Here is a 21116-nt window from a genome sequence, read left to right on the forward strand (position 1 = left end):
CTAATCTATCCCAGTTGTCATTGCTGAACTCTGTTGGTCGTATCTACACCTGACTGACTCTTTTCTCCCAGTTGACCCTGATGAACTCTTTGAGTCAGATCACATATGACCCTGATGAACTCATTTATCATGAATTTGACCCTGATGAACTCTTTAGTTTCAGTTGACCCTGGAGAACTGCTTTGTCATTTTTGTTTGTTCGCAAAAGAAGAAAGAAAAACACACAGAAAGAATCTGTTTCTATCGGCCTACTGAAGCACAAGACTCTGTTTCTATCGGCCTACTGAAGCACAAGACTCTGTTTCTATCGGCCTACTGAAGCACAAGACTCTGTTTCTATCGGCCTACTGAAGCACAAGACTCTGTTTCTATCGGCCTACTGAAGCACAAGACTCTGTTTCTATCGGCCTACTGAAGCACAAGACTCTGTTTCTATCGGCCTACTGAAGCACAAGACTCTGTTTCTATCGGCCTACTGAAGCACAAGACTGTTTTTAACAGCCTACTGAAGCACAAGACTCTGTTTAAATAGGCCTCTGAAGCACAAGGATGTTCATATCGGCCTACTGAAGCACAATACTCTGTTTATATTGTCCTACTAAAGGACAATACTTTGAATATATATGCCTACTGAAGCACATGACTCTGTTTATATCCCCCTACTGAAGAACAAGACTCTGTTTATGTAGGCCCACTGAAGCAAAAGACTGTTTAAATAGGTTTACTGAAACACAAGACTCTGTTTATATAGGCCTACTGAAGCACAAGACTTTACTACTGAAGCACAAGACTATCGGTATACATTATATAGGCCTACTGAAGCACAAGACTCGGTTTATATAGGCCTACTGAAGCACAAGACTATCGGTATACATATCCCGGAAGAAAGGAATTCTCACTCCAATACAATTGAATAGAAAGTTAGCAAAAATAGAGAAGATCGTGCTACCATGGAAAATAAAATACCTGTCTATTTGTGGAAAAATCACCCTGATGAACTCTTTAGTCATATCCCAGTTGACCCTGATGAACTCTTTAGTCATATCCCAGTTGACCCTGATGAACTCTTTAGTCATATCCCAGTTGACCCTGATTAACTCTTTAGTCATATCCCAGTTGACCCTGATGAACTCTTTAGTCATATCCCAGTTGACCCTGATTAACTCTTTAGTCATATCCCAGTTGACCCTGATTAACTCTTTAGTCATATCCCAGTTGACCCTGATGAACTCTTTAGTCATATCCCAGTTGACCCTGATGAACTCTTTAGTCATATCCCAGTTGACCCTGATGAACTCTTTAGTCATATCCCAGTTGACCCTGATGAACTCTTTAGTCATATCCCAGTTGACCCTGATGAACTCTTTAGTCATATCCCAGTTGACCCTGATGAACTCTTTAGTCATATCCCAGTTGACCCTGATGAACTCTTTAGTCATATCCCAGTTGACCCTGATGAACTCTTTAGTCATATCCCAGTTGACCCTGATGAACTCTTTAGTCATATCCCAGTTGACCCTGATGAACTCTTTAGTCATATCCCAGTTGACCCTGATTAACTCTTTAGTCATATCCCAGTTGACCCTGATGAACTCTTTAGTCATATCCCAGTTGACCCTGATGAACTCTTTAGTCATATCCCAGTTGACCCTGATGAACTCTTTAGTCATATCCCAGTTGACCCTGATGAACTCTTTAGTCATATCCCAGTTGACCCTGATGAACTCTTTAGTCATATCCCAGTTGACCCTGATGAACTCTTTAGTCATATCTCAGTTGACCCTGATGAACTCTTTAGTCATATCCCAGTTGACCCTGATGAACTCTTTAGTCATATCCTAGTTGACCCTGATTAACTCTTTAGTCATATCCCAGTTGACCCTGATGAACTCTTTAGTCATATCCCAGTTGACCCTGATGAACTCTTTAGTCATATCCCAGTTGACCCTGATTGACTCTTTAGTCATATCCCAGTTGACCCTGATGAACTCTTTAGTCATATCCCAGTTGACCCTGATTAACTCTTTAGTCATATCCCAGTTGACCCTGATGAACTCTTTAGTCATATCCCAGTTGACCCTGATGAACTCTTTAGTCATATCCCAGTTGACCCTGATGAACTCTTTAGTCATATCCCAGTTGACCCTGATGAACTCTTTAGTCATATCCCAGTTGACCCTGATGAACTCTTTAGTCATATCCCAGTTGACCCTGATGAACTCTTTAGTCATATCCCAGTTGACCCTGATGAACTCTTTAGTCATATCCCAGTTGACCCTGATGAACTCTTTAGTCATATCCTAGTTGACCCTGATGAACTCTTTAGTCATATCCCAGTTGACCCTGATGAACTCTTTAGTCATATCCCAGTTGACCCTGATGAACTCTTTAGTCATATCACAGTTGACCCTGATGAACTCTTTAGTCATATCCCATTTGACCCTGATGAACTCTTTAGTCATATCCCAGTTGACCCTGATGAACTCTTTAGTCATATCTCAGTTGACCCTGATGAACTCTTTAGTCATATCCCAGTTGACCCTGATGAACTCTTTAGTCATATCCTAGTTGACCCTGATTAACTCTTTAGTCATATCCCAGTTGACCCTGATGAACTCTTTAGTCATATCCCAGTTGACCCTGATGAACTCTTTAGTCATGTCCCAGTTGACCCTGATGAACTCTTTAGTCATATCTCAGTTAGTCATACCCTGATGAACTCTTTAGTCATATCCCAGTTGACCCTGATTAACTCTTTAGTCATATCCCAGTTGACCCTGATGAACTCTTTAGTCATATCCCAGTTGACCCTGATGAACTCTTTAGTCATATCCCAGTTGACCCTGATGAACTCTTTAGTCATATCCCAGTTGACCCTGATGAACTCTTTAGTCATATCCCAGTTGACCCTGATGAACTCTTTAGTCATATCCCAGTTGACCCTGATGAACTCTTTAGTCATATCCCAGTTGACCCTGATGAACTCTTTAGTCATATCCCAGTTGACCTATTTGCTTTCGGTTTTGCCTACACCTGTTTTAGGATACCCCCCCACTTTGTGCAATTTCCGCCTGAAGACATACCCTATTCTAACAGCCTGTAGCTCAGGCACAGAAACAAGGATATGCATATTCTTGTTACCATTTGATTAAAAACACTCTGAAGTTTGTGTAAATGTGAATTGAATGTAGGAGAATATAACACAATAGATCTGGTAGAAGAAAATACAAGGAAATAAACAGGCGTTTTTCAGTTATTTTATTGTTGTAGCATCTTTAAAATCAACTAGAACATCAAAATATTCAGTTATGATACTCTGGATACTTTTAAATGAGAGAATAAGCAGACAACAGTATTTGCCCAAAGTTTCAGACAGATACCTCTAGGAATGAGTGAGGTACATGCCATTGGGTATGAAGTCACCCAAGTGTCCCTCACAAGTTTCCCAAATGTACCCAAGTGGCCGAATTGGTACATGGGTACATTGCTGAAAATAACTATATACAACATTTTAAAAAATTATTCACACATACCTGGAAAAATATATTTTGGAAAATTGAAGAAAAAAAGGAACATTTTCAAAAAAATATTAATAACATGGGTAACTATTTACATGTTCAATGTTCAATAATGTGAAGACGCTCTACACAATATTGTGCTGCTGATGCCATAGTGCATAGCAGTCTCTTTCTGCTGTGAAGCAGAGGGTCACCTCACAGGTGCTGCAGCCGACAGAGGATTTCTTGTGGCAAAGAGCACAACGAAGCCTCCTTACTGAATTCCTTTTGCACTCCTTCTCGCCTGCAATAAGGAATTTCAGCATGTGCACACCACTGGTTGAAGGAGCAGAAGGGACAGAGGTAGAGGGGACTGAAGGTTCTGCAGTGCTAGCAAGTAGCTAGTAGCTAGCAAGCTCACGGATGAGCTGCTCCCTGAATACCAGCTGTGAGATGGGGGGCTGTCCACAGCTCTTGGCCATTTCCTTATGGAGGATGAAGGAATTCACCACAGCAATGTCAATGAAATGGTAAAAGAATGTCTTGTACCATTTCATGGTTTTGTGAAGAACATTATAGTAACCTATAAGTGCATCTGACAGGTCGACTCCTCCCATGCTTTTATTGTAGTCCTTCACTGCTGTTGGAATGGGGACATTTTTTGTGGTCCATGCCCCAGTAGCGTCCTTCACATGCCTGGCGACGTGATCACCAGTGAAGGCCTTGTGGATAGTGGAGCACATCGCCACCTCTCTGGTGTCCATCCACTTCACAAACAGCAGGCCATCTTGTCGGATCCATCGCATGGTCCCCCGCTCAGCCTGCCTAGGCATGTCGTTCACCCTGGTTTTTGGAAAGCCCACTCTGTTGGAACGGATTGTGCCACAGGCCCACATCTCCAGCTTTCTCAGGTCTGCAAACAGGGCAGGGCTTGTGTAGAAGTTATCCACAAACAGTTTGTAGCCCTTCCCTTGCAGCTGAAAATCTAATAGCTGCATAACAGAGTCATAGCTCAGTCCCTTCCCGGTAGCACAACTGTTCTTCCCTTCATAGACAAAAAAATTGCACGTGTATGCACACGCAGAATCGGCCAAAACAAACAGTTTGTAAACCCATTTAGTCGGTTTGTTACGCATGTACTGTTTCAGGCCAATTCTGGCCTTTGAGGCTACCATTCTCTCATCTATGGAAAGGTTCTGGCCAGGCTGAAAATAGGTTTTGCAGGCCTCAATGATGTCGAGGTAGAGAGGTTTAATTTTGCATAGCTTATCAAACCCCGCCGTGCCTCGTTTCATCTCATTGACCTTATCAACTTCTGGGTCACTGATATGAAGTGCCCATGAAATTGTCAAAAACTTTTTGCATGACATGACCTTGGAGGGAAAAGGCAGTTGATATAGTGATTCAGTTTTCCAGTAGTTTCTCAGGGTTTTTAGCTTTATTAGACCCATGTAAATGACCATAGAAAAGAAACACAAAAGATCTGACATGGAAATGGGCTTCCATGCCTCTTTCTTGCCTTCCTGCCTATTAGCTCCATTCCTATTAGTGTTCAAAACCAGGGAATCTACAACTTGTGGGGTAAAAAACAACTGAAAAAGTTGAATGGGGCTGTACTTAGAGGTCATGTCCAGCTGAGGACCTGGTGATCTCTTTGGTCTGAACAATGGAGGGGGTGGGGCCAACGATCCTCCTCCACTCTGCCAGCAGGTTCCACACTTCCCTTCCTCCGCTTCTTTGTCACCGGCTTCACACCTCTTGATGGCCGGGCGGGGGTAGGTGCACATTTGGGCTGTCTTGATACAACATTTTGAACACAATGCAATGGTTCATTGGAGTCTAAAACTTTGCACATACACTGCTGCCATCTAGTGGCCAAAATATAAATTGCACCTGGGCTGGCATAATACATGATGGCTTTTCTCTTGCAATTCAAAGCTGATGGTACAAAACAAATACAAAAAAGGTCGTTTAGATGGGAGGGGTTGAATGGAGCTGGAGGGTGGGACTGATAACAACAAAATAACAAATGTAAAATATACTGTGCCTGTAAAATGTATATAGCAGGAATCATCAACTTGATTCAGTTCAATTTTTTTCATGAGTGACGGTTGGGGCCGGAAAATAATTAAGCAATAAGGCCTGAGGTGGTGTGGTATATGGCCAATATACTACGGCTAAGGGCTGTTCTTAAGCACGACGCAATACGAAGTGCCTGGATACAACCCTTAGCCGTGGTATATTGGCCATATGGCACAAACCCCCAAGGTGCCTTATTGCTATTATAAACTGGCTATCAACGTAATTAGAGCAGTAGAAATAAATGTTTTGTCATAACCATGATATACGGACTGATATACCATGGCAGTCAGCCGATCAGCATTCAGGACTCGAACCACCCAGTTTAGAATTACAAATCATTTTTAGACTCCATATTGACTACAAGAAGCCCAAACAGACATAAGCATCCGGAGTCGGAATGTCTACACTGTATTTCTGATCAATTTCATGTTATTTTAATGAACAAATAAATGAGCTTTTCTTCCAAAAACAATGACATTTCAAAGTGACTCCAAACTTTGAACGGTAGTGTATATGTATGTATGTATGTATGTATGTATGTATGTATGTATGTATGTATGTATGTATGTATGTATGTATGTATGTATGTATGTATGTATGTATGCTTCAACTGTTCTGCCTGCGGTTATGGAATCCTGACCTGTTCATCGGACGTATTACGTGTCCCAGTCCTGCTGTTTTCAACTCTCGAGAGACAGCAGGAGCGGTAGAGATACTCTCAATGATCGGCTATGAAAAGCCAACTGACATTTATTCCTGAGGTGCTGACTTGTTGCACACTCAACAACCACTGTGATTATTATTATTTGACCATGCTGGTCATTTATGAACATTTTAACATCTTGGCCATGTTCTGTTATAATCTCTACCCGGCACAGCAAGAAGAGGACTGGCCACCCCTCATAGCCTGGTTCCTCTCTAGGTTTCTTCCTAGGTTTTGGCCTTTCTAGGGAGTTTTTCCTAGCCACCGTGCTTCTACACCTGCATTGCTTGCTGTTTGGGGTTTTAGGCTGGGTTTCTGTACAGCACTTTGAGATATCAGCTGATGTAAGAAGGGCTTTATAAATACATTTGATTTGATTTGATGTATATAAATACATATATTTATCCCCAAAATATATGTGGGATTGGAAATTATGCAGACAATTACATTGACGGAAGCTACAGTCTATCTGCAATGTTAAAGCTGATCTACTCCTAAAGAAAATATTTTTGAAATACATTTTAAAAATGAAAAAGCATTCCGCTATTCTCATTGTTAGCATGTTTTCACCTGTGAAAATAAACTTGTAGCCCTATAAAAATATGCTGTGTGTGTGTGTGAGGCCTCCAGCCCCAGTGTAGTAGTTGAGCATTTATACATGCTCACTGGAAGACTAAACATCTCCCACCGAAGCGCTCACTCCAGCAGACCAATGCCTATCTGTCTGTTGGTCTGTCTGTGTTCTGCTGCTTATTAGTAAATACATTTTTGTGTACGGTTGTATGGTTTTATGGTTGTATGGTTGTGTGTGTGTCAGTTTGCATCTGCATGCATATGTTTCTGTGTAAATCTTTTTGTTTGTGTATCAGACACCAGTAGTGTTGGCTAACCACACCTCCACCCAGCACCTGGCAGCTTTCTGGAGAGCATGCTGGACATATGCCACTCCCGTCATCGGTGAAAACCAACCTCTGAATGGGTGTGTGTGTGTGCGAGTGTCTATGGGTATAAATGCCGCACTACACTACCTTCTCCAGCTGATTGATGCCCTCCTCCACACAACATATGGAGGCCACCGCCCTCAGGGCGTGTGCGTAAAGGTCGCTGAAGCAGTCCTGCCGGCAGATCTTAAACAGGGCCACCACAGCGCCCTCCTGTGGACAAACAAAACAACAACACCATCAGCATCATCATTCACATTAGCATCGCAGACAATGCTCAGTGCTTAACAAGCTAGCCTGAGCTTATGTTAAATTGATAGTCCCTCAAGCCAAACAGACTGTGATAGCTCAAACCTTCCAATAGCCAAAAGTGCCCAAAAGACTTGCCAACAATTGACTATCCAACCAGGCCAAATAGTCAAGCCATTAGTGCTCAGTAGGCTTCCCAACCTGACAGGCTAGCCAGTGGCTCACGTTAACCCTAAGGTCAATGTCTGCGCCCTCATATTAAAAACATCCCCCAAACAATCTGTCAGTTTCAGATAGATATATCAGAGTTTTTTGCATTGGACGAGTCTCAATCCAACACATCTGCCTATGTAACCCTTCTACATCTGCCTATGTAACTCTTCTACATCTGCCTATGTAACTCTTCTACATCTGCCTATGTAACTCTTCTACATCTGCCTATGTAACTCTTCTACATCTGCCTATGTAACTCTTCTACATCTGCCTATGTAACTCTTCTACATCTGCCTATGTAACTCTTCTACATCTGCCTATGTAACTCTTCTACATCTGCCTATGTAACTCTTCTACATCTGCCTATGTAACTCTTCTACATCTGCCTATGTAACTCTTCTACATCTGCCTGTGTAACTCTTCCACATCTGCCTATGTAACCCTTCTACATCTGCCTATGTAACTCTTCTACATCTGCCTATGTAACTCTTCTACATCTGCCTATGTAACTCTTCTACATCTGCCTGTGTAACTCTTCTACATCTGCCTATGTAACTCTTCCACATCTGCCTATGTAACCCTTCTACATCTGCCTATGTAACTCTTCTACATCTGCCTATGTAACTCTTCTACATCTGCCTATGTAACCCTTCTACATCTGCCTATGTAACTCTTCCACATCTGCCTATGTAACTCTTCTACATCTGCCTATGTAACCCTTCTACATCTCCCTATGTAACCCTTCTACATCTGCCTATGTAACTCTTCTACATCTGCCTATGTAACTCTTCTACATCTGCCTATGTATCTCTTCTACATCTGCCTATGTAACTCTTCTACATCTGCCTATGTAACTATTCTAAATCTGCCTATGTAACTCTTCTACATCTGCCTATGTAACTCTTCTACATCTGCCTATGTAACCCTTCTACATCTCCCCATGTAACCCTTCTACATCTGCCGATGTAACTCTTCCACATCTGCCTATGTAACTCTTCTACATCTGCCTATGTAACTCTTCTACATCTGCCTATGTAACTCTTCTACATCTCCCTGTGTAACTCTTCTACATCTCCCTATGTAACTCTTCTACATCTGCCTATGTAACCCTTCTACATCTGCCGATGTAACTCTTCCACATCTGCCTATGTAACCCTTCTACATCTCCCTATGTAACTCTTCTACATCTGCCTATGTAACTCTTCTACATCTGCCTATGTAACTCTTCTACATCTGCCTATGTAACTCTTCTACATCTCCCTGTGTAACTCTTCTACATCTGCCTATGTAACTCTTCTACATCTGCCTATGTAACTCTTCTACATCTCCCTATGTAACTCTTCTACATCTGCCTATGTAACTCTTCCATATCTGCCTATGTAACTCTTCCACATCTGCCTATGTAACTCTTCTACATCTGCCTATGTAACTCTTCTACATCTGCCTATGTAACCCTTCTACATCTCCCTATGTAACTCTTCTACATCTGCCTATGTAACTCTTCTACATCTGCCTATGTAACTCTTCTACATCTGCCTATGTAACTCTTCTACATCTCCCTATGTAACTCTTCTACATCTGCCTATGTAACTCTTCTACATCTGCCTATGTAACTCTTCTACATCTGCCTATGTAACTCTTCTACATCTGCCTATGTAACTCTTCTACATCTCCCTGTGTAACTCTTCTACATCTGCCTATGTAACTCTTCTACATCTGCCTATGTAACTCTTCTACATCTGCCTATGTAACTCTTCTACATCTGCCTATGTAACTCTTCTACATCTGCCTATGTAACTCTTCTACATCTGCCTGTGTAACTCTTCTACATCTGCCTATGTAACTCTTCCACATCTGCCTATGTAACTCTTCTACATCTGCCTATGTAACTCTTCTACATCTGCCTGTGTAACTCTTCCACATCTGCCTATGTAACCCTTCTACATCTGCCTATGTAACTCTTCTACATCTGCCTATGTAACTCTTCTACATCTGCCTATGTAACTCTTCTACATCTGCCTGTGTAACTCTTCTACATCTGCCTATGTAACTCTTCCACATCTGCCTATGTAACCCTTCTACATCTGCCTATGTAACTCTTCTACATCTGCCTATGTAACTCTTCTACATCTGCCTATGTAACTCTTCTACATCTGCCTATGTAACTCTTCTACATCTGCCTATGTAACCCTTCTACATCTGCCTATGTAACTCTTCCACATCTGCCTATGTAACTCTTCTACATCTGCCTATGTAACCCTTCTACATCTCCCTATGTAACCCTTCTACATCTGCCTATGTAACTCTTCTACATCTGCCTATGTAACTCTTCTACATCTGCCTATGTAACTCTTCTACATCTGCCTATGTAACTCTTCTACATCTGCCTATGTAACTCTTCTACATCTGCCTATGTAACTCTTCTACATCTGCCTATGTAACTCTTCTACATCTGCCTATGTAACCCTTCTACATCTCCCCATGTAACCCTTCTACATCTGCCGATGTAACTCTTCCACATCTGCCTATGTAACTCTTCTACATCTGCCTATGTAACCCTTCTACATCTGCCGATGTAACTCTTCCACATCTGCCTATGTAACTCTTCTACATCTGCCTATGTAACTCTTCTACATCTGCCTGTGTAACTCTTCCACATCTGCCTATGTAACCCTTCTACATCTGCCTATGTAACCCTTCTACATCTGCCTATGTAACTCTTCTACATCTGCCTATGTAACTCTTCTACATCTGCCTGTGTAACTCTTCTACATCTGCCTATGTAACTCTTCCACATCTGCCTATGTAACCCTTCTACATCTGCCTATGTAACTCTTCTACATCTGCCGATGTAACTCTTCCACATCTGCCTATGTAACTCTTCTACATCTGCCTATGTAACTCTTCTACATCTGCCTATGTAACCCTTCTACATCTGCCGATGTAACTCTTCCACATCTGCCTATGTAACTCTTCTACATCTGCCTATGTAACTCTTCTACATCTGCCTATGTAACTCTTCTACATCTGCCTGTGTAACTCTTCTACATCTGCCGATGTAACTCTTCCACATCTGCCTATGTAACTCTTCTACATCTGCCTATGTAACCCTTCTACATCTGCCGATGTAACTCTTCCACATCTGCCTATGTAACTCTTCTACATCTGCCTATGTAACTCTTCTACATCTGCCTATGTAACCCTTCTACATCTGCCGATGTAACTCTTCCACATCTGCCTATGTAACTCTTCTACATCTGCCTATGTAACTCTTCTACATCTGCCTATGTAACTCTTCCACATCTGCGGTGAAAGGTGACAGAGCTTGAGTGGTGATTGTCAGAACATGTGACATCCAGAAAATCATTCTTCTCACAAAAAAATCTGTAGCGTCCCAAACAGTTTGGCCCACAAAACTATTATGACCATCACCACGAGCCCGTCCTTCCCAATGAAGGTGCCACCAACCTCCTGTATATCTCTCAGATAAAGGACAGACACTTCAGTACAAACCTCCTTTTTCTGGGGGACTATCTGTTGTTCCATGTTGTGAATATTTTTTTTGTATGTGTTTGTTTGGGATAAAAGCAGTAAGGCCCCGACATTTATTTCAAATATTTTTTTCATACATTTTTTTTATACTTCAACGGGACTAAAAATTCAAAATCAAATAGAAAAATTTACCTTCGTATGACCTTCTTAAAACAATTCCGTACAGCTTAATAGTACCCCACCCCTCCACCGGCTTCGACTCTTACGGGTTAATGGCCCAGTGCAGTCAAAAATGAGATATTTCTGTGTTTTATATATATATAAAATTATGATAATGCTCCAGTGGAAGAGCTGTTTGAAAAAGACTGCCTGAAATTTCAGCCTGTTTTGGCAGGGTTGAGTTTTAGCCTTCCTGGTGACATCACCAGGCGATAAATTAGTTAATAGATCAATAAGAAAGAGCATCTCTGCCAATAACATTTAGTTTTCAGTTTTCCCCTCCTCACTCAGGCCATTCCCAAACAGTCCTAGCAAAAATCTTGCTTGAGAAATGTATCTTTGCTAAGAAGCTATTTTTGTTTATTTTTGACCATTTTATTTGAAAAGAATCACTGCAAGGTAATTAATTGTTACCCAGAAATGATTTGATAGACATAAAAACGACCTACAATAGGTAACTTTTGGGAGACCCGACCAAATTGACGTAGAAATGTAAGTACTAGATCTGTCATTCTCATTGAAACCAAGTATAAGAATTAGTAGATCTGTTCTGTGTGCGCTTAAGTTTAGTTTTTGTCTCTTTTGTTGTCAGTTTTGTATACCAGCTTCAAACAGCTGAAAATACAATATTTTTGTTTGTGGAAAATATATTTCACAGCGGTTTAGACGGGACAATGATTCTCTACACAAATTACTGTTTGTTGTGTCACATAAACTGACATTAGGCTAACTATTAAAATTTTAGCAACCAGGAAAATGTGCAATTTCTGCATAGTGCACCTTTAATAGTGTCTGTTTAATAAACTTGTTAATCATTATTCTCTTGTTTGATATGCTACCTATAATGTTTGTTTATCTGTTTATCTGTTTATCTTGTTTATCTCTTTATCTGTTGAAATGCAGATTAGGTAAAGGGCAATTCCACCAATTCTGTTACCAAACTTTGCATCTGCACTGTTCTTCAAGTAAATGTGTTTTTGTAAAATGTCCTGTGGAAATTGTTAAAAATAGTCTTTGTGCATAGAGTTGCATGGTTTGATTAACTTAACAATCCTAGATTTATGTCTGGTATACATTTTAAAGTGAGAAATCAGCATTAATATGTTAACGTGGAATTGCCCCAAACAAACATAAGCAATCCGTAGTATCCACAAGCAGTCATTTCCTCTCGCAAAACCACTTGCTGACAGAATTCTATTCAACATGGAGATTGATATAATGACCTGCGAGAAAAGGTCCTGTAACTACCGCCATTATTCTAATAAGACCCATTACAGGAGGTGCTGGTACGTCTCATGCACAGATAGGACCATAGCCAAGCCTGGAGTGGCTAATCGTCCTGCCCCCTACACCCTAACCGCTCTTCCCTGATCTGCCCACGCAATACAGTCCCTAGAAGACCAAAAGCACCATCCATTTTAGCCAATCCCTGAGCAGTATTCTTCATTACATTTTCCAACCATTCTAAAGAGCGTCACAGCCCCAAAACAAGTTATTCTTTTCAATTTCCTGGAGTCCTGTAATGCTTTCATTATTTTCTGTGACGCAGGTGTTGTTAGCCTTCTCAGGTTAGCTATTTTTATTTTATTTTATTAAACTTTTATTTGACCAGGAAGTCCCTTGAAATAAATAATATATGTTTTGACGAGACTGGAAACTGGTACTATTACAGTAAAATAGTGATGACAAAGGTAGGAAGGAGGTTTACCTATGCTTTATATCAAATCACATGTTATTCGTCACACGCTTCGTAAACAACAGGTGTGGACTAACAGTGAAATGTTTACATACGGTCCCTTCCGAACGATGCAGACAGAAAGAAAATTGAAAAATATTACAAAAGTAAAACATGTAATATTAAATGTAATAATAGATACACAATATGTAACAATAACTTGGCTTTATACAAGGAGTACCAGTACTGAGTCATGTGCAAGGTATGTACAAGGTAATATCTTGGCTTTATACAAGGGGTACCAGTACTGAGTCAATGTGCAGGGGTACAAGGTAATAACTTGGCTATATACAAGGGGTACCAGTACTGAGTCAATGTGCAGGGGTACAAGGTAATAACTTGGCTATATACAAGGGGTACCAGTACTGAGTCAATGTGCAGGGGTACAAGGTAATAACTTGGCTATATACAAGGGGTACAAGTACTGAGTCAATGTGCCGGGGTACAAGGTTATTGAGGTACATATGTACATATAACTATGTTATATGCACACATATTTCTTTAAATCGGCCATTCAGCACCCTATGTTTGGAATCATCTCCAAAAGACGATTACATTGGATGCTTTAAAGTCCCTCTGTAAATTTAGACAACTGACAGATGATTTTTTATAATAATGGAGTATGTGTTTGTTTTAATTGACTGTGTTTTGTATCTATATATAGGTATTTAATGTGTATTTACTTATGTGTATCTATATGTGTATTTAATGTGTAAATTATCTTTATTTATGTGTATTTATATGTGTATTTAATGTGTAAATTATCTTTATTTATGTGTATCTATGTGTATTCAATGTGTATATTGTCTTCATTTATGTGTATACATGCCTGTTGTACATGCTTCTTTTTTTGTATTGTACAGGGCTCATTTGTAAAAGACATATTAGTCTCAATATGATTTCCCTGTTGAAATAAAGGTAAATAAAATAATTAGGCCCAGAGTCTATAGCTTAGTGATGAGCTTTGTGGGCACTATGGTGTTGAATGGCAGTGTGGAGTGCGATTGAGTCATCTGTGAATCTGTTGGGGCGGTATGCGAATCCAATTACGATCTTGTCTCATTGCTGCAACTCCCCAACAGCCTCGGGAGAGGCGAAGATAGAGTCATGCCTCTTCCGAAACATGTCCAGCCAAATCATGCCTCTTAACAACCGCCCACTTAACCCGGATGCCAGACGTGTAGTGGCCAATCGATTCAAACATGACACGACCAAGAACTTTGAATTCAATGATAGACTTTTAATACACCCGTATCATAAGTCGGAGAGCCCCGCGGGACTCACGGGACCCACGGGACCCACGGGACCCACGGACCCACGGGACCCACCCCTTTTCCAGAGCCCTGGCTCCAGTATTTATCCACATATTACATATAAGCCCATCCCACATGTAAATTACGTTACATTCCAATCCTGCTTGTTCAGCCCAGTAACGCCCACATCTGCTTTCAGCCAGATTATATGATGTCAAGACCCTTCCTTTGACCTAAAGATAATATACATCCCCCCTTCCTGTGGCCTGTGCTCAGACCCTGTAATTAACTCTGTGTCCCTTTTGTGTGTGTGTCTTTTATCTCTCTAGTTTAGTGTGTCCAGCTGCTGTCCTGGTCACCTTCTTTTCATATGGTTGTCTAAGATCAAACAGACTTGTATCTCCCCTGTGATGTGATTGATATCTGTAATCCATCAGTTGGTCCTTTGGCTGACCCCGTCCTTAGACAACCTTTGATCTTTGTATGTCCAGCTGGACTAGGAATGTTTCTCAGCTATCCCATACCCCCACGGCCTTTAACGGCTTCCTGCCCTATACAATAGAAAATGCATTTTACCAGAACAGGGAATGAACCCATAAGTGTACCTTTCTCTCTTTTGTTATCAAATCATGTATATAATTAAATCATGTATATAATTTCTCCCACAGACGCAGCCATGTGTCAGAGGAAACACAGTCCAACTGACCACCGAGGTCAGCTTGCAGGTGCCCGGCCCGCCACAAGGAGTCGCTAGAACGCGATGAGCCAAGTAAAGCCCCCTGGACAAATCCTCTCCTAAAGCTGGGCCAATTGTGTGCCGCCCTGTGGGACTCCCAGTCATGCCCGGTTGTGATACAGCCTGGGATCGAACCCGGATCTGTAGTGACGCCTCAAGCATTGCGATGCAGTGCCTTAGACCTCTGCGCCACTCGGGAGGCCCAGGAATTATTTCTTAACCAACCAGAGATGCTGTATGAGGGAAGGTAGATGGGAGTGATAGATTAAACAGAGGCAGGCAGTCTGTGTGATCAATGCCCATTACTAATGGGAACTGACACTACTGACCTCATCTGGCAACAAGGAAGCTTGCTTTTGTGTGTAATGTGTGTGTGTGTGCACTTGTGTTAAGTTGATGGGCTGAGTCTCCCACCCAGAAGAGTCTTATCAAGTGAATCCTGGAAGCCTCTGGTTGTCTAAAGACCACAGGGACGTAGTGTCTGCCCTGTCTCCTCTTATCTCTTGGAGCATATGACTATGTAGCTGTAGAGATTTTTTTTTTTTTTTTACTTTTATTTAACTAGGCAAGTCAGTTAAGAACAAATTCTTATTTTCAATAACTGCCTGTTCAGGGGCAGAATGACAGATGTGTACCTTGTCAGCTTGGGGGTTTGAACTTGCAACCTTCTGGTTACTAGTCCAACAGCTCTAACCACTAGGCTACCCTGCCGCCCAGATATACTGATATACAGATATACTGTATATGTATAGTATGGTAGGTGGGTGGGTGGTAGGTGGGCAGGACTGATTGCCCAATCCCAAACCGATCCTTAACTCCTTTACGGTCTGCAAGGAAGAGTGAACAGGGATTTACAGGGACCCGTGGATCTGTTTGGGATTGGGCCAATGGTTAATCTGGAGGGATGGGGAAGTGGATGGCCAAGAGAGGTGGAACTGTGTGAACATGGGGACTGTAGCAGGGTCATGTTCATTAGGCACCACAGTTGCATGAACAAACAAAAAAAACAGTTATGTCCCTAATGAACACGGCCCAGAACATCATCCCCTCAGATGACCGTTATCCTACGTATATGCAGACAGAGGGGTGTGTCTGTCTGAGGGGGTGTGTCTGTCTGAGGGGGTGTGTCTGTCTGAGGGGGTGTGTCTGTCTGAGGGGGTGTGTCTCACCTTAGCAATGATTCTGCAGAGCTGTGGGCCATCCTGGGTGAGGGAGAGCAGGTTGCTGATGTCACTGCCTATGGTGTACACACTGTCTGACGACTCAATCTTCCTGATCAGGATCTGGAGAGGACCGGCACACACACACAAACACACATGAGTGCCAAACCACGGACAGACCATTGAGACATCTCTTTCCCGAGAGGGAAACAGCAAAGTGAAATTTCAGTGAAAGGAGTAAGTTCTGAATTTATACGATATAGAAGATCAATATTAGAACTAATTGATGATACTATTATGGATATTTAAACTGAGCGTGAATTAATTATCTGAATAAGGGTTACATTTTCTATTGAACTCAATATGCAATTCGTTAATACCAGTTCATCAGTGGTGGAAAAAATACCCAATTATTATACTTGAGTAAAAGTAAAGATACCTTAATAGTAAATGACTCAAGTAAAGGTGAGTCACCCGGTAAAGTACTACTCATGTAAAAGTTTAAAAGCAAATTAGTAAATTGAATTGCTAAAATATACTTAAGTATCAAAAATAAAAAATAATTTCTAATTCCTTATATTAAGCAAACCAGACAGCACTATTTTCTTGTTTTTAAAATTGACGGATTGCCAGGGGAACACTTCAACACGCAAATATAATTTACAAACTAAGCATTTGTGTTTAGTGATTCCGCCAGATCAGAGGCGTTAGGGAAGACCAAGGATGTTCTCTTGATAAGTGTCACGTTCTGACCATAGTTCTTGTGTGTTTTCCTTGTTTTAGTGTTGGTCAGGACGTGAGCTGGGTGGGCATTCTATGTTGTGTGTCTAGTTTGTCTGTTTCTGTGGTTGGCCTGATATGGTTCTCAATCAGAGGCAGGTGTTAGTCATTGTCTCTGATTGGGAACCGTATTTAGGTAGCTTGTTTTGTGTTGGGGTTTGTGGGTGGTTGTTTCCTGTCTTTGTGTTTTCTGCACCAGTTAGGACTGTTTCGGTTTTCACGTTTATTGTTTTGTATTCTGTTCATGTTGAGTTACCTTATTAAAATAACATGAACTCTAACCACGCTGGGTTTTGGTCCGCCTCTCCTTCCCAGGAAGAAAGCCGTTACAATAAGTGTGTAAATTTGACCATTTTCCTGTCCTACTAAGCATTCAAAATGTACTTTTGGGTGTCAGGAAAAATGTATGGAATAAAAAGTGTATTATTTTCATGAAGAATGCATTGGAGTTAGTTAAAGTTGTCCAAAATATAAATAGTAAAGTACTTTTAGATCTGAAATTCACTCTGGCCATCTACTCTGATTTCAGAGCACTCTCGTCTGAGTCTCATCATCTCTCACCAGAGCGCAGAATAACTAACAAATTTACGAACGCTCAACACTCGTTGAATAGGGCCGGTGTCACTAAACGTTGACAAAAAAACGTCATTAAATTGTTTCCAGCAGCACAGTTACAGTCACCAACACTCTGGATAACATGAAAACAGCTTAGCCAGCTCTGCTACGGCGAGTAAAATGGTCAGAGGGAGGTGTTCTCTCATTTGTGTCTGGAAATAGCGAGCAAGCTAGCCAACGTTAGCCAGTTAGCTTGGGTGCTTGACTGCCGTTGTGAGGCCAGAACGCTCGGATCAACCCTTCTCCTGAATTTACAAACGGACAATCTGACAACGCTCTGAATTTACAAACGCCCAGAGGGCACTCCAGATTGAATTTACGAACCCACTCTTACGAACCCACTATAATCACCTATTATAGTGGCTATATTAAACTGGGCAAATGTTTACCTTTGTACTCACCTTTCCTGAACTGTGCTAGTTGGTTTTTAGTATAACAATACATCAGGGAGACTTACAGGCTGGTCAGGAATGGGAAAGATTGTGTGTGTGTGTGTGTGTGTGTGTGTGTGTGTGTGTGTGTGTGTGTGTGTGTGTGTGTGTGTGTGTGTGTGTGTGTGTGTGTGTGTGTGTCAAACACATCAGGAATGAATAAGGCTACACACTCGGATGCAGGAACACGGATGAAATTGTATATGACATCATCGTCCGTTTTTGTCTGTCAAAAGTACAAATCAAGTCAACTATTTTCGGACGTGTTTGTTCTTCAAAAGACGAACCGTTTGTTTTCATTCTTTCGGCAATGAAAGAGCCTTGGCTCCACTTGAAGTTCTTAAACACAAAATACCAAAATACCAAAATACCATGCACGCCGGCAACTCAATCATCTAGCTTGCAGATGACACTACAGTGGTAGGCTTGATTACCAACAACGACGAGACGGCCTACAAGGAGGAGGTGAGGGCCCTCTGAGTGTGATGTCAGGAAAATAACCTCACACTCAATGTCAACAAAACAAAGGAGATGATCGTGGACTTCAGGAAACAGCAGAGGGAGCACCCCCCTATCCACATCGACTTACAGTAGTGGAGAAGGTGTTAAGTTTTAAGTTCCTCGGTGTACACATCACGGACAAACTGAAATGGTCCACCCACACAGACAGTGTGGTGAAGAAGGCGCAACAGCGCCTCTTCAACCTCAGGAGGCTGAAGAAATGTGGCTTGTCACTGAAAACACTCACAAACTTTTACAGATGCACAATCGAGAACATCCTGTCGGGCTGTATCACCGCCTGATAAGGAAACTGCTCCGCCCACAACCACAAGGCTCTCCAGAGGGTAGTGAGGTCTGCACAACGCATCACCAGGTAGAAACTACCTGCCCTCCAGGACACCTACACCACCCGATGTCACAGGAAGGCCATAAAGATCATCAAGGACAACAACCACCCGAGCCACTGCCTGTTCACCCCGCTATCATCCAGAAGGCGAGGTCAGTACAGATGCATCAAAGCAGGGACCGAGAGACTGAAAAACAGCTTCTATCTCAAGGCCATCAGACTGTTAAACAGCCACCACTAACATTGAATGGCTGCTGCCAACACACTGACTCAACTCCAGCCACTTTAATAATTACAAATTGGATGTAATAAATGTATCACTAGTCAATTTAAACAATGCCACTTTATATAATGTTTACATACCCTACATTACTCATCTCATATGTATATACTGTACTCTATACCATCTACTGCATCTTGCCTATGCCGTTCGGCCATCGCTCATCCATATATTTATATGTACATATTCCCATTCATTCCTTTACACTTGTGTTTATTAGGTAGTTGTTGGGGAATTGTTAGATTACTTGTTAGATATTACTGCATGTTCGGAACTAGAAGCACATGCATTTCGCTACACTCGCTACATCTGCTAACCACATGTATGTGACCAATGAGATTTGGATTTGATTTGTGTTGAAGGCCTAATTATGACTAAAAAAATAGAGTTATGGGTGTGGTCAAAGCCTCATACCTGGATCTCGTTGGCCAGGGCCATGTCAATCATGTGGCTGAATGAATCGCTGACATCGGTGAGAATCTCGTTAATGGCCTCCCTCATGGACTTCAGGAAGAATTCGTCCTCAGTATGAAGGCATCTGTAGAAGAGAGGGTTTGGATAAACCTTGAACATAAACACTTACTGTATGTGAGCTACTGTATTCAAATGTGTACTACAATATTCAGAGGTCATTAGAAGGTTCTGTATGAATGTTTTACTTCTCTGTTATGGTGGTCAGCTCCATGCACTTCTCAAGCAAAGACTTCTCATACTGCACTCAAAGGAGGAGGAACACACATTTCAGGTTACAATGATGAGACAAACATTAGACACACACAGAAAGTAGAACGCCCACATAAAGCAGAAAACAATGTCATTTTCCAATTAGTGGTCATCCCTTTATGCACACACAGAGAACCGCACAAAATGTCCTGTGGGATGAGTAGCTGTATGTAACAGAAGCAGAACTTCCACAGCATAATTTTAAAATGGATGAGGTGAGTACTCCCTATCATACAATGCAACTGTGATTCCACTTGACAGGAAACCTGCACAAACTACTGGAGGGGGAGGCTCATCAGAGGCAGCTCATTTCTTCAACAGCCCGTCCTAGATGGAACCAGACAGGGGGCTCTCAGAGACTCGTTTTCATATTATTTTAGTCAGAATTTTGCTCTTGGCATGAATAGCTTATGTGATGTGTAATAGTGAACATTTACATGCGGCCAATGTTCAAATGTACAGCAGAGAAGAAGCTAAACAACCCAAATCCTGACTCCTATCGCACATACAAATCCTGACTCCTATCGCGCATACAAATCCTGACTCCTATCGCGCATACAAATCCTGACTCCTATCGCGCATACAAATCCTGACTCCTATCGCGCATACAAATCCTGACTCCTATCACGCATACAAATCCTGACTCCTATCGCGCATACAAATCCTGACTCCTATCGCACATACAAATCCTGACTCCTACCGCGCATACAAATCCTGACTCCTATCGCGCATACAAATCCTGACTCCTATCGCGCATACAAATCCTGACTCCTATCGCGCATACAAATCCTGACTCCTATCGCACATACAAATCCTGACTCCTATCGCGCATACAAATCCTGACTCCTATCGCGCATACAAATCCTGACTCCTATCGCGCATACAAATCCTGACTCCTATCGCACATACAAATCCTGACTCCTATCGCGCATACAAATTCCTAACTTTATTCTGTAGTCCATAGGTTACATTATCAAACCACGTCTTTCGCCTATGCATGTCAAAATACAGCTAAAACATTTCCCTCGCTACTCTGTCTCGTGTTGCTGCCCATACCAGAGCTTCAGGAGAGAATGTGTGTGATATTTAAACCATATCCTCTCCCCGTTATTCATGAGCTGTACTGCTATCTGTATAATCATCAACTCCATCTGGTCAAA

General features: G+C 41.7%; 1 protein-coding gene across 38 annotated transcripts in view; it reads right to left on the bottom strand.

Annotated features, from left to right (window-relative positions):
- The window catches only part of LOC118377672 (protein inscuteable homolog), a 107881-nt gene that overhangs the window by 9899 nt on the left and 76866 nt on the right, over positions 1-21116 (bottom strand). For all 38 annotated transcript variants that reach the window (XM_052480706.1, XM_052480708.1, XM_052480745.1 and 35 more), the window contains 4 exons: positions 19893-19945; positions 19648-19771; positions 16290-16403; positions 7311-7436 (listed from right to left, as the gene is read on the bottom strand). In XM_052480706.1, the coding sequence (XP_052336666.1) occupies positions 7311-7436; positions 16290-16403; positions 19648-19771; positions 19893-19945 (417 nt within the window). The remainder of the gene's footprint in view (positions 1-7310; positions 7437-16289; positions 16404-19647; positions 19772-19892; positions 19946-21116) is intronic.

Source organism: Oncorhynchus keta, chromosome 26, assembly GCF_023373465.1.
Source record: "Oncorhynchus keta strain PuntledgeMale-10-30-2019 chromosome 26, Oket_V2, whole genome shotgun sequence".
In the NCBI taxonomy this organism is placed as follows: domain Eukaryota; kingdom Metazoa; phylum Chordata; class Actinopteri; order Salmoniformes; family Salmonidae; genus Oncorhynchus; species Oncorhynchus keta.